This window comes from Augochlora pura, chromosome 4 (genome assembly GCF_028453695.1).
Source record: "Augochlora pura isolate Apur16 chromosome 4, APUR_v2.2.1, whole genome shotgun sequence".
Taxonomy (NCBI): domain Eukaryota; kingdom Metazoa; phylum Arthropoda; class Insecta; order Hymenoptera; family Halictidae; genus Augochlora; species Augochlora pura.
The window spans coordinates 10,445,607-10,460,083 of NC_135775.1; the positions used below are offsets into that span (position 1 = coordinate 10,445,607).

At 41.3% G+C, this 14,477-nt stretch overlaps 1 protein-coding gene across 1 annotated transcript in view; it reads left to right on the forward strand.

Annotated features, from left to right (window-relative positions):
- Nucleotides 1-679: 679 nt before the first annotated feature.
- Mtd (TLD domain-containing protein mustard) overlaps nucleotides 680-14,477 on the forward strand; it is a 124,252-nt gene continuing 110,454 nt past the window's right edge. Inside the window, exon 1 of the mRNA XM_078177773.1 lies at nucleotides 680-2,633. Within this exon, the coding sequence (XP_078033899.1) occupies nucleotides 2,056-2,633 (578 nt within the window). The 5' untranslated portion in view covers nucleotides 680-2,055. The remainder of the gene's footprint in view (nucleotides 2,634-14,477) is intronic.

The following is a 14,477-nucleotide window of genomic DNA, read 5'->3' on the forward strand; positions in this document are numbered from 1 at the left end:
ACAAATGGTGTTATAATTTCAGCAATTTTAATGGAAAATGTGATATCGTGTCAAAAAGTCCTTCCGTTTCAGCACAGATGTATTTAACACTTTATCTATCAGCAGTTTTCTAATAGCCCTTGAGAATCAAAGATGAACAGTTTAAAAAAGAATTGTTCGCAAGCGATAATAATGTCAATATAATCCAACTTATGTGACATGACCTAACACAATAACTTCTTTTGAAATAATTATTCGAACGATATTTATCAAGCTCCTCGTAGGCACAACTCAGTTATTAAAAACGTTTTCGTAAAGCCTTTTTTTAAATAATGCGTTAATATAATAATGGTCTACCGATCGAGAAATATCATACTATGAAATACGCACTTTGAGCAGAGTAGTAGTTTCCGTACGAAGTTCTCATTTAGAACCTAACCTAGGTTCCTAAACGCCGCAGTGTCCTACGTCCCGTAATTCGATGTCCCATCGTTAAAGGTGAAAAAAAGTAGAGAAGAAATTGTGTACGAAGCAAGTACGCCAGCAATATTTCACGAGACCGCAAAATCGTGCGTGTCTCCTCTTGTTGGGTACTTGGTCCGGCGGTGGGGGATGCGCCCGAAGAGACAGTCTCGGCCGAGTGCCTCGACGTGTATAAATACAAGCAGTCGGCTTGGCTCTCGCTTAGTCGCTGCGATACTCGATTCTCGGTGACGGCCTGTCGATTCGAGTGAGTGTGCCTCGATACCGATTTATCGCAATTGGCTATCGCGTACTGCGTCCGTGCGCACGTCCGATCGAACAGCCGCTCGACACAGAAAAACGGACAAAAAGAGAGGGAGAGAGAGAGAGAGAGACAGAAACGACGAAAGAAGCAAGAAGAGCGAGAAAGAGATAAGAGAGAGGGAGAGAAAAAAGAACCCGTGAGAGAAAGTGACCACCGGTTTTTTCGGTCCCTCTTCTTGCAACGGAAACACACGGCCACTTCAGTCGCTCACGAAGCCACACGGTAACAGCGCGATTCGCGTCGCGTCGCATCTCCTCTTCGATCAAAAATCTGGTATTTTCTCGAGCTGGCCGATCGCGACGGATCGTTGTGATGAGATCGGCAGAGTGTCGCAGTTTGCCGGCCTGGACGGGCCAGGCTCGATTGTCTTGCGCGGTGATAGTGCAGTGTTGAAGAAGAAACCGAACCACGCGCGGTGCTCGACACGGTTATCGGACGAGACACGGGAGTCGTTCACCTCAAAACGTCACCAGGCACAGGCGACGAAAGCTTCGTCTCTGAAAAGCGCATCATCGTGGGACAAAGAGAAACGTGAACGAGACTCGAGAGAGTTACGAGGAAAATCGTTCGGGATCCTTCAGTAGGAGATATATCGTACGGTCGACGAGTGACAACAATTAAACGGTGTTCGCGGGAGCCGAGAACTTTATCCCGGTTCGAGGACGCAACAAAGGTCGAGTCGGTTAACCGAGTGTCTTTATTTGGCCGGGGAACGAGTTTCCAGCAAGGGCTCGACCTAGCAGAAAATAAAGAAACAAACGGCCGAACAAAAAGTCCGCGGAGACTCGGTTGGCCGGTTTCGCGCGATTCCCTCGGGTCAACGATCTGTTCGTGGATCTCGAAGCGGTTCGTTTCTCGGTACGTATCTGCACGGACAAGTCCGGTCGATACGATACACGTTGGAACCTGTCCGTGTTCGTGTACCGATAGCAGGCAACCGAGCACGTTTCACGAGGAGTGAAAAGGCGGTCACTCGGTACACTGCCGTGGCTGCTTTCACCGGCAATGGAATAATGCCGATCAAGCCTTAACGGTACGCAACTCGTACCTTCCGTATTTCCCTTCGAACGCAGCCCCGGTGAAAATGATCGCAGGCCTCGGGTGAGGGACCGTGTTACGGGTGAGATCAGTGATACGTCGCGTGTTTTTCGGCTACGTCGAATTCGTTCTTCGTCTTCGTTCTTCGTCTGGTGGTCTTGCAGTTGTTCAGTGGTTCGTTCGTTGTGTTGTTAAGGCGGTTCGCTAGCAGTGCTTGGATAGGATAAGGTGTTGTTACCCGGCGTCGTAGCATGGAAACCAAGATGTACATCAGCAACGAGACCCACAACAATGGTCACGCGGCCACCAAGTACGCGTCCACGAACTCGATACCCTCGATGATGGAGGACGAGTCGTCGTTCGCAAAATTGATCGGTCAACAGCGAAGAGACTCGAGCGCTATCTTGCGTGATAATAAGGGACGGAGGCACAGCGTACTCGAGGATCTGAAGGCGCGAAGGGACAGCCTGTTCCAAAAGGCGCGACGCGGCAGTGTCGTCGAAGAAAAAGAGCATACGAAACTGGTGCAAAAGGAGAAGAGACGTAGCAGCGACAGCGGCAGACGCGGCTCTGTGTTCTACGTGTCCCAGGATTTGTTGGAGGAGAACCAGGAGGTGCTCGAAGACGAGCGTATGCAGGATCTCGAGGCGAAAAAGGGCAGAAGAAAATCCTGGCATCCGCTCGCGAAACCGCCAAAACTCGATCGCAAAAGGAGGAAAGGCATCGCTGGCGTCCCGACGCAAGTTGGCAGCACGGATGGACTCTACACGCAGGCTAGACAGAAGAGACCCTCTTGGTGGAATATATTCGTACCTGACTCCGTCGGCAGGTATTTATCGCACACAGGTTACGTACCCGCCCGTATTTCCGCGTTCTCCGGGAAATTCGAACGGTTAACGGCATTCAATTTCAACGGTTACGTCGGAACCGCGAATTTCGCGTTCGAGGTCACGTGGTGTGCTTGCTTCGACCTCTGCTAATAGGATCTCCGGTTTACAACACGGTGGTGCATCTATGTAGAACAAAAAGGTTTGAGGTTCGTTTCGCGTACGAGCTGCACCGTTTCTCGCGCTTTTCCTTCGTGCCGGGTAAGATAATCGTTTTAATTACGCGCCGACGATCCTGACAGGTAAATCATTTGAAACTGATATCTTTTTACAGTTTATTCGTGCCTTTTACTATGTCGTTCACTGCGAATATATTTACCGAGAACGCTAAACCTATCGAGTCGGTAAAAGTGACGCGTTTCTTAATTGAAGTAGACCCATCAATTAAGAAATATGCGTTTACTTTGCGGACCAGTTGATTTAGCGTTAAACACTTTTTATCATCGCATAAATAGATTAGATATTGACTGGTATGGCGTTTTTAAAACGTAACGGGTTAAATTTGGATAAATTAGTCCTCGAGTGTTCCAATGTTACCAACGTAGTCGCGTTTCTACATGCTGCCGATACGAAAACAAGCATTGTCTTTACTGTTGCTTGCTCCAATTATATCGCGCCGGCGTTGTTACGATAGAGATTTGTAGTAAACAAAAATGAGACCAGTGCATGCGGCAAATATTTAGTCAAGACAAGGTTGAAGTCGTAATCTAAAGTAATCGCGACAGTTTTCAAACAGTCGTACTGCCGTCTGAGATAACTAGGCGGCATTATGTTTTTCCAAATATTTTGGGTATTAACTTTGACAAACTAGAACAAAACTAGATTCTATTACACTTCTGCAATACTTTTTTCCTGCAATTAGAAATGTTGTCTTGATTTTCATTAATTTTTCTTGTCATTTGACAACACGTAGAATCTTTGTTAAACGAATTCTTTCGAGTTATTTTTTTGTTTCATAATTAGCGAATCCTACGCGAATTTCTTTCTTTTGGAAGATACGTGGTGTTAAACGGCTCTCGGTCTCTCGGGCCGGTCTCTCTCAGCTTATCTATGAAAAACTTTCAGCCAAAAACATTCAACACCCGTAAAAGACCAGATTCAAAATATTACAACTAAAAAATACAAATATTCGTAAATACTACTTCCCACAACTGTATTACGTATGCATCGTTTGATATAGGGGCAATTGTTAAAAACAGGAAGAACCTCACCGATTTCTATGGCATTGGAATATGTTGTCAAGGTCGTCAATGTGAACAACTTTTTCCTGTATATGTTACCGCTTCTCGCTTTTAGTTGCCGAGATATTCACGAAAATGTATTTCGTACACCATATACAATAAATTTCCCGCTTACGCATCAATGTTGTTTCTCTGTGTGTTCTACAGATCATATTACACACTTTTAACATTGTTTACATACAGATTTGGTTCATGGTTAGGAAGACAGAGCGGCGGAGAGGGTCGGCCTAACAGCCGGCCCGACAATAGATCAAATTTCCGACGAAAATTTATGCGAATTGCAGAACATTGTAAGCTATTCCCCCGCATGAACCTAACCACAACTAATGTGAATCATAACTTCTTTTTGTAATCTTGAATAAATATTTTGCAACTCAAGCCTAACGAAAGTTCATTTAAATAGATCGGTCAGTTACCGTGACCTATATACAGGAACATTAGATAAGCGGTGGTTGCTGTCACATGCGGACAAGCTGACACAACATGCGCGTAGAGTTCAACCTAATAGTAGCAATAGTTTTTCGCAGACATCTCAGAAACTAAAAGCGAGCGGTAGCAACATGTATAGGAAACAGTTGTTCAGAATGATGATCTTGACAATATATTTTAATGCCATTGGAATCTGTGAGAATCTAAAATGAAATAGTAATTGGAATATTTGACTGATTTTATAAATATATAATAAGTATTTAATATATATATTTTAGAATCTAAACCTGAAATATATTTGAGATATGTACACTGTTAAAAGCAATGAGGAATTGTGAGGCATTAAGCAAGGAGACGCTTATTTCCATATTCGCAAACGTCCTACTTTCTTTAGATATATTAACATATACTATTCTTCGCATGGGTCCGAGTAGACCGTCAGCCCGCCATGCACGCGATTGCTAGACGTTTCGTTGCTCGAGAGTTAAATAAATACTTTTTACTCCACGCGGAATTTCTGGACATTTATCTACGATATACTGCAACGGCGATGTCATAGTAGATGGGGTCGATATTATGATATTTCGTTCGTGGTAAGATTCGTAATATTTTCTCTATGAAAAGTAAAAGCACTTTCTTTCGCGTTATCGACGAATCTCTCGGCGTCACGAACGCCGAGGATTACCGGAAGCAGAGGCTTCCACTGATTTACGGCGCCGCATCGGTCTTCGATGCATCTCGGTTTCTTAAACTGTCGGCAATTTTTCCGAAGATTCTTAAACCGATTACGTGACCGACGCAATTTCTCCGAGTTGTCTTACGGTTGCGGAAGCTGCGGCACCGTCTTATAGTCGCGGAAGCTGTACCTTCGCGACGCGTACAGTGGGTAACGAAAGTATTCGAACGCCTTCCCGAACGGCGTAACTTGTTCAGGATCGAACTAAACAATTTCAATTTTTTTGAGATGATAAAGGTATCATTTTACATCATAAACGGAACAATTTTTTAAAATTTTTCTATTGTTTGCAATGACGAAAAAAAAAATAAAAAATATTAAAAAACAAATTTAAACTTGTATACATGCTGAAACTTTTATTGAGATCGGTTGATGTTATGAGTTCCAACAACACACTTTTAACCAAGAAACTGTAACAAATCTGCAGTTCTTAAAAATTGGTTAACGCGTGTAATTTGATCGAGAGGTAATCGATTTCGATAAAATTTTCAGTACGCGCATAAGTTATCAGAATATACGAAACGTAATGTTTAAATTTTCTTTATAAGTTCAGATAAAACAGTTTTAGAAGAAATGAGTTTTTAATTGTTTTGTGTCACTTCAACTAATAGCAAAATTTAAAAAAGCATCCTAGTTAGATCCCTCTATCATCTAAAAAAATTCAAATCGTTTAGTTCGATCGTAAAAAAGTTATTACTTTTTAAGAAGCGTTTGAATACTTATGTTACCCATTGCACCTGTTGTTTGTAGGTTTCTCGAATCGTACAGCAATTTAAACGGTATCAACGAAGATGTTTCCAGCTTTATTAAGTCAGTACATTCTTATCTCTAGTGTTGACGCAAATTTTAACGGCACCTGCGTTGTATGAATATTTATAAATTATTTGCAACGATGAATAGTCTGCCCAATGAAACAAGACAGTAGATAAGGCAACTACGCGTGATCGACACGTGGGTAGGACAGGTTCAACAAACAATTACAGGTACTTCAAGTAGCTTCATATATCCTTATATTTTGTGATTCGTAAAACTATGTGCCGGTTTCGTTTTGTTGAACAAACTAAAGACAAAAATTTACATGTCTGGGTACAGTAATCGACTTTTTATGCACATCGTATATATCCGATTGGAAAAATGTAATACCTTCTTTATGGATCATCTGCATACTCGTTTCGAACAAATATTCGTTTGAATTCGTTCTGCACAGAATATACAGAGACCCTCGTCAATATCCAGGTACCTTTTACAACGGAATCACTGTTTTAAACCTGGAATAATCGACTTGAATTTCATTGTAGATGATAGAAGGGCTAGTTCATTAGGCAATTGCTAGAATGCTTTTCTTAATTTTATTATTACTCGAAACAACTAAAGAAAATAGAAAGCTTACATTTTTTAACTTCTTTTATCTGTGCCTATAACGAAAATTTAAAAAATCCGTTTTGTAGAATACGGTAACGAAAGGCATTTAAGAATGTTAGTTCTAGGCTTAATTCAAAAAGAAATTAAAAACCGAGAGCTTTCTATTTTGCTTCGTCATTTTAAGTGATAGGAAAATTGAAAAAGAGTATTTTAGTCATTATCTGGCATATTAGTACCTCTATCATCTAAACTTCAGTGAAAGAAGGTGATAGCGACAGCTTATTCTTAAGTGAAATTGAAGACAAATAATCCTGATCCGCTACTTCGATTTCGATTCATTTACGGTAGGGTTAGGTCAGGGATTCGCGTAACTTCTCAAGGCTCGCGCAAACAAACCCTAAATGATTTCTCGGTAATTTGTTACGAATAATTACGATAATTGTTAATGGAATAGAATATTCGACTAAAAAAAATTCACTGAAATAATTATTTTAGATAAATATTTAAACTATTCGAATAATGCTCGACTCTGGTCACAATACATTGTTATTACCTTTGAACTTCGTATGCGCGTGCCGTTTTAACAAAATAATCGTTTATTTATTCGCAACGTATATACTCGTTCGGAACCTGTATCCCCCGGCGGATAAACTATTGGATTCTCCGAAGCCTGTGTTACGTTTCCCGTTTTATTATATACGAACGGGAATTATTGATGTGTCAATCGTTTGCCTATCCGACAGTTGGACGTCCTCTATCGATGTTATTACTTTTTAAAACTACTGTCAATATTAACGTTCGATGGTTACTGGCATCACCTGATACCGATGTTTCGATCATTTAATTACCATAAATTGACCTCCGCGGATTGATTACTCAGCCGTTCTCTCTCACAGTAAACACGGCTTCTTTCCCGTTCTCTTTCTCCATCGTCGTTTCGAGCATCGTTACGGATCCGATTCGTTAATAAAACCGAATTATCGACGAATTTCGTAACATCGTTTTCAACGACTCAGCTGAACATAATTTTTCGTACGCGACACCGTACGAAAATTTCACTCAGCGAATTCCTCGCGCTCCGCCGACGGTTAACGACGCCGTATTACATAAAACTTTCTGACCTGACAGACAACTGCATTCCCGATCGCAGTATCGAAACAGCTAGCAACGGAGAAGCAATGAGCCCGCGGAACTGGACTTATTCCCCTCCGTAATTAGACCGCGTGTTTTGTACACTGATAACGAGCGCTGTTCAGCCGAGCGAGATCAAACAGAAAGCTGCGTAACGTCTTAACCCAGAATGTTGATATGCGGATTAACACGTGAGGCAGCGAATTTGCATAAACACACCCGGACGAACTCTAGCGACTGATAGAAAATCGCGAAAGTCTTCTTTGCATTTGAAATGTGATCAGGCTTTGATTTTAAAGTCTAGCGTGTGCAAACAACTTTCGAAACAGTAGTTACATGCGATTAACACCGCTATTCGTTCCTAACACTGCAAACACGCAAATTAATTCGTTCATTGAGCTGGATACTGTGCACTGAAATTGGGAAATATTTGTACAAGGAATTTTTGTCTTATAAAACAGTATACATTAGTAGCGTTTAAAGCTCAGCAGTTCTAGTATCATACTTTAACGTGAAACGCAGTTCAAATTCGTCGACCGAGCTTGTACTTTATTATCTGTTGAAGTTCGACAATAGAATTACTGAACTTTGGCCGTTTGCACTCGAATGATGATTCTCAAGCATCTTTAAATATTATCTCGTCACCTTTCGAAGCAATTTGCATTTTGTTAAACTGGTTTGTATTTAAACAGTTGTTAAATGTGTAAGCGTCGCGAGAGCAAATAATTACAATTTCGCGTGTATACATTCAAAAATTGGAATGATAAAGACGTTGAAAGATAATGTTCTTTCAAGTTTTTCATTTCAATCTATAATATATACAGCTGAGAATTTGAAAATATAAATTACATGTTCCTGATTGAAATTTCTGAAAAATTGCCGCTATCGCGATCTATTTATAACGCGTAACAACGTCGACAAATCGCAATAAAATTTTCGCTATAGACTTAGGTAAAAATGCTGAAGAACATTATTTTTTAATGTTTTGGTCACTACAATCCATCATAACCTAAGAAAAGTGTTTGTATATACATAGGAAACTAATCGATCACATGTAGAAAATTACACATCTAGAAAACTAGTCGATCTAAGATCTAAGAAACAAAGTATAAGTCATTCGGATCAATTTCGAGAACGTTATTCCGTTCGAAAAGGTGTTAACATACTGTTGGACGCGGTTGCAACACTGCGTCATCGGTGACAAACGCGTCGTCGTATGGACGAAGAATAACGAGGATCAGGTTCGCAGAAATGGAAGGAAAATGGGACTCAAAGTGATCCAATTAGAACGGGCCTTCGTCCTTTGTACATAGGGAGGGAGCACTGTCAAGCGACTCAAAGAATCCGGTACTTTTTGTCTTGGAGGAACGTATTGTTCCCCGAAAAAAGATATCTCCGGCTTGGTAGCCAGGCTCGGCTTTTTTCCGCTGACGAGGAAAATTTGCCCGAGAAAATTGGGTCGATCCCGAGGACGGGCGTCCGCAACCTTTCGCTGAAAAATTGGGAACTCGCGTCCGTAATACGTCGTCGGTTCTTCCCTCTTGGCTATTTCTTTCCCTTTATCTCATTTACCGGGTCCCCCGATCGATCGCTGGTCATTAGAGCAATAAATGCCTCGGGGATCATCGACGAACACCGTCATCGAAGTGCTGGAAGCGATCGAGAACCGGCGAATGAAATTTTTTTACATTTCTTAGCACTTTAAGTGCTGAAAATGAATCCCAAAAATTCCCGCGAAATCAAGGTAATTTAATTGTCGAAACTGACAGTAGAAAGTTAAAAATCTATCGTAATAAATGGACTTTCATTCTTTTTCGTCCTAAATATTCTAATAAAATTTAATTTGTCCAAATGTGTTACAGTAAGAGGAATTTTTAAAACTAGTATCACCTATATGAAAACAACGTGAAACGCAACATCTTACGAGAGCAGTTAATTCCATTCCATCGCTCTGATCAGAACTTCTATAACATGTAGTCTTACAAGAAACACGTAATTGATACTTATATATTGATGATATAAATAAAGAATTTCTCTTCGATTTATAAGAAACAAGTATCGTTCATTTTCAGCATCAATTTTCAGTTTACTTCAATTATTTGTCTTACCCCTACCATCATCCGATTTCCTTATTGTCGAAAAACAAACTAGAAGCGTCCTTTTTATTTATTCAGAAAATCTTGGAAGACATTTATGTGTATATACACATGTCTGTAATATTACTTCTTTAAAAATGTCTACAGTTAGTAACGACTAAAACAAAAGATTATTAACCTCTCGACGGGGTCTCACTATTTTGCTCAAGCTCGTCTTCGAATTTTTATCTTCGTTAATATAGCTTTCAAGTGAAGTCGTAGGAATCTTAGTGTCGATCTATTTTTATCAGCTAAACAATGTATTTTTCTGCCGCATGGTTATAAGACATTAGCTTGTTGGCAAACAGACGGTCATTTGAATATGTTAATATTGTTTCCAGTATTGAAGTGACTGTCTTGACTATTATCATTCATGGAAGAGAACTTTGTTTCCATAATCGTAGAAAGACAGGAGCGTATTTTTTTCAAAAGATTCTTCTATGTACTTACAGTGAAATGGATTCGTCGACTAAGTACATCTCATCGCTTTCTTTCGGTCGTGTTAATAAAAATTGAGTCGACCTCGCCTCGGATAGAATATTCCCGAATGTCGGTATTGATCCTCCGAAATTGAAATTGAAAATTAGGGTCGACTGAAGCGATTTCGATTCGGTTTGAAACCAATCGAAGGAGAAGATGAAGGAATTTACCGAAATTTTCTGCGACATGTGGGAACCGGTCGAGCGTCCTAAAATAGCCGCCTATATCGTGATTTGATTTTTTCCTTGTCTTACTTTTACTTTGTCCCGCGTGATCGCGAAGATTCTATCGATTTTTCTTACGTCGATTTTAAATCTTTGCTGCTTCAATGGTATATCTTTTGGCGATTCAAACAGAACCTTCTGTCGCACTGCAATTAATTCTGTTAGTGTTTACATGATCTATATTTTTCTGATTACATTTTTGGAATTATTATACTGTATAAATTAAACTAAAGTGAACTAAAGGCATTTGGCCAGTCGGTAATAACTGTTCCCGATATCGTTTGCAGAACAAATAAAATTTCCGTTCGTTTCCCCTCTGCTAATTTCGGACAGTAAATCATATTACGCATCTCGTTGGAAGAAAATTTGTCGTGAAATCTGTCCCAAGAAATTCCCGAATCAAATAAATCGACGTTTGACTCATCCCAAGCAACGATCCTTGAGCTGTTGTTGTTATTATTTATAAACAATGTTCGCAGAATAGAATGTTCTTGGAAGCCTAGACGCGGTATGTTGCAAGAACCCGTCCCACCCGTCGCGAACTCTCGGTTTATTTAAACCATTTCGAAAATCCTCCGGGTCCGCTGTTTCTTTTGAATCGCGAACGCCGCCGCAGGAGCAGGTCTGACACAACAATATATTTTTAGCGGATACTCGGAGTTGGCATAAAATTCCACTTGCGGAGCACAGGATCGATTCGCGGATAACATCTTTCGTTAAACTCGATTTCCTCTTCCGTCTGCGCGGCTTATCGTGATTTTCGATCGGGGATTATTCTCTTCATTCGGTCTCATCTGCCTCCGACTGTCTGGCGACATATCTAGATGGCGGCTGGGGAAATGTCTCCTGTTTGGCAAATGCTTGTCTTGCTTTTGCCGAGTTTTCCAGCTTTGTGCTTCTCGAGAATCTGATATCAAATTGTAGTTCGCACACCTAATTTCATAGGTATCGATGTGACGAGATTGAAAAGTGACTTCATACCTACAAATATCATTTTGCAAACTTGGTTCTTCTTTTAATATTCAGTTTGTTCTCAAGAGATTGCATCATCGATGAAGTCGTTTACGGTAGAATTCAGGTCATATGTAACTCTACAAAATTGTGGAACATTATCCATCTAATTTTACACATTTTATTTTTTCAATATTGATATAAAAAATTGTTGAATATATACAGTGTCATGAAAATTGTGAAAATTTTCAGTAAATTCTATCTCGTAATTTGTACAATGCAGCACACGTCAGTCAATGCTACAGCTAAGTCTAATGTTAATAAACTGTGGTTATTACAGAGTCGATTTCATACTTAATTGCAGTGTACACGAAACAAAAAACTTCGTTCGAGTATCATCGAAGCAGACTGACGACTGTAACGAGATGATAATTCTTGTTTGCCGATTCCATAGTCACTGAATTACGAAGCGCAAAATTAGGGCAAGTGCGCGAACAGTTTTCACAACGGCACTTCGTTTATTCTTCGCGATTCGAGGCACTTGCGTGTCTCCTCGGAGCGCGGTACAAAATAAATTCTAACGATGCAGATGATGATTGCCAGAGTTGAAACGCAAATAAATGCGGCGTGCATTTGTGCAGCATGTTTGTTTACGCGCGCGGACGCCGCGCAAAGAGAGACACAGGGCGTCTCTGAAACAGATGTCGCGAATGGAACCAATTTTAAATGTCTGCCGCTTGCGTAATTTCGCGGCGTCGCTTAATTCGTCGCGTTTCAGGCATTAGAATAACTGCGAGATCGTTGAAAAACGGGACCGCGGTTTTTATCCCATTTTTACCGGCCGTTTCTGTCACCGGAGTCATTACTTAATGATATCTCGAGAAATTTGCCCGCTCTCCCGTTTGTAAAGGCTCGAAACTCGCGCACGAGTTTCCGGTGTTCAAGATTGATTAATGGACAGATCGGCTGCAAATATTGATTAATTTTTTTTAATCTTCCTGCATCGAGCGGATCGATCAGATCCGAGTGTGAACTGTCGATTTCAATTATATTTTTTGCTGCAGTAACATGAACGGTGATTGAATACCACGAGATTATCTGTATTAAAATCTAGTCACGGGCCAGGCTCTCTTCTCTTGATTAAATGTCCACTTATAGATTAATTAAACATCGAGTGGGTTTTACGTTTAGCGGTTTCCGGTGGTTTGTGCCGCACAACGGATATTTTTTCCGGAACATTATGCAACGAATTTTCACAGATTTTTGCAGTGGTATTTACATGTATCTAGTGTATATTTATATTTAAACGGTTTACATTGTTGTAGAAATGTTTTTGTTAGTGGAAACCATCCGCGCGAAACCTGCGTCGATATCGGTGGAGTCCCGTAAAAACCTGTCTGCACAGGTGCGCCGGATCCCGTAATCCGGCGATAAGGGTCGGTGTTGCGTGGGCGGAACAGATGAAAATCGGTCGGTGAACGAGGGGGAGGGCTCGTTAACCGCGGTTAAACCGAAAACGCACGCGCCGCGCCGGTGACGTCAAAAGCTTAACGAAGAAAAGCGCAATTCCTCTACCCCGTTCTGCTGCGACGGCGCACGCGCCTCGCATAGCAAACGCGGTCCTGTGTCCCGCCCCTGTGACCGTGTATGCGGGACGCATTATAATAAAAATCATCGACCGGAGCGGAGTCAGCGCAAACAATGGAGAGGAGTTTCACTGGACGACGTCGCACGAACCGTTCGCGGCTCTCCGCGCACGTGGAGCTGAATTGTTAAACGATGAGTCGCGTGTATCACGCTCCGCCGGACTAATGATCCACTATTTTTTTGCCCCGAGGATCTGTTTCTTGCCGTTCTTCGCTTTTTCTGTCGGGCATGGCCCTGCGTCGCATATACGAGTTGATTCGACACGACCGCTGAATCAGAAATCCTACAAATTTCGTGTATTTGTTCGCCGAAATGTCAGTATGTATTCGCCACAGTGATTGCTAGATTGCCGAGGCTTATGCGAAACATAGCAATCCAGTCTCAGGTTACTGTTCACCTGTGTCGGATATTTTATACGTATTGAATCTACATTTATTCTTTTTTATACTAAGTATCCTTTAACCCTTTGATAATTATCCGCAGTCCAGTGACCATTTTATTACTGTCGCACCGAAACTGTTTCATTAGTGTACAGCATAATTGTTAAATTTAGATAAGTCATCGTGTCATCGAGGGAGAATATTTTTTACATTCTTTCCATCTCAAATGCAGTAAATATTTGTCGTTCTTTTAATCATTCTGTGTCCATTGATTTTGGCATTATTGTTTCCTCGCGTTTGGTCTAGCCACATAGCTGGGACATTCTGTTCGGAGAGCAAAATACGTTGAAATTAGGATATCCCGATACCTTGAATTCTAGATAAATCCAGACCGCCAACTGCTGGTCAGAAGAATGGTTAGAACGTAGTGAACCCGAATAGAATTCCTCTGCAACTCGAGCAAAGTCGGATTTCCCTTATTAAAGTAGTCATTATGACGACTGGAAGTAATTGCAGTCGAAGTAAAGGGGTTGAAAGTGGAAACATCTAGTGTCTTATTTAGTCCGTACAACAGTTCAATGAACGAATTTAATTTCGACGAGGTCGTTGCCGCGATAATTTCCTTTCTCGCGCATTCAACAATGTTACGATTCCTTCCAAGCGCCGGGTAATTGCAACGAAACACGGGGATACATCGATCTATAACTGCATTTAACTATGTCCCTGGCAACAGCCAAGATGGTGAAACTGTTCGATGAAAGGCCATTCTTGGCAGGTCGGTTCGATGTTGGACACCGCGCATCGACAGACGAATATGCAATCGAGCAACAAAATGATCACAGTCTGTCGAAATTTGAATAGATAGCGGTTCTACGCGCGAATCATCTTGACCGCGCACGATCTCGGCGCACAGCCGTTGCGCAATTAATCATCGGAAATAGATTACTCTTTTCGATCAGCCTGCGTGAACGCATCGATGTTCGTAATGTTAGAAAGTTGGCGAGCAACGCCTGGCGATTAAGATGATACGTCGTGCGTTTTAACGTCGTTTAGCGGGGATTCCGAGTAGC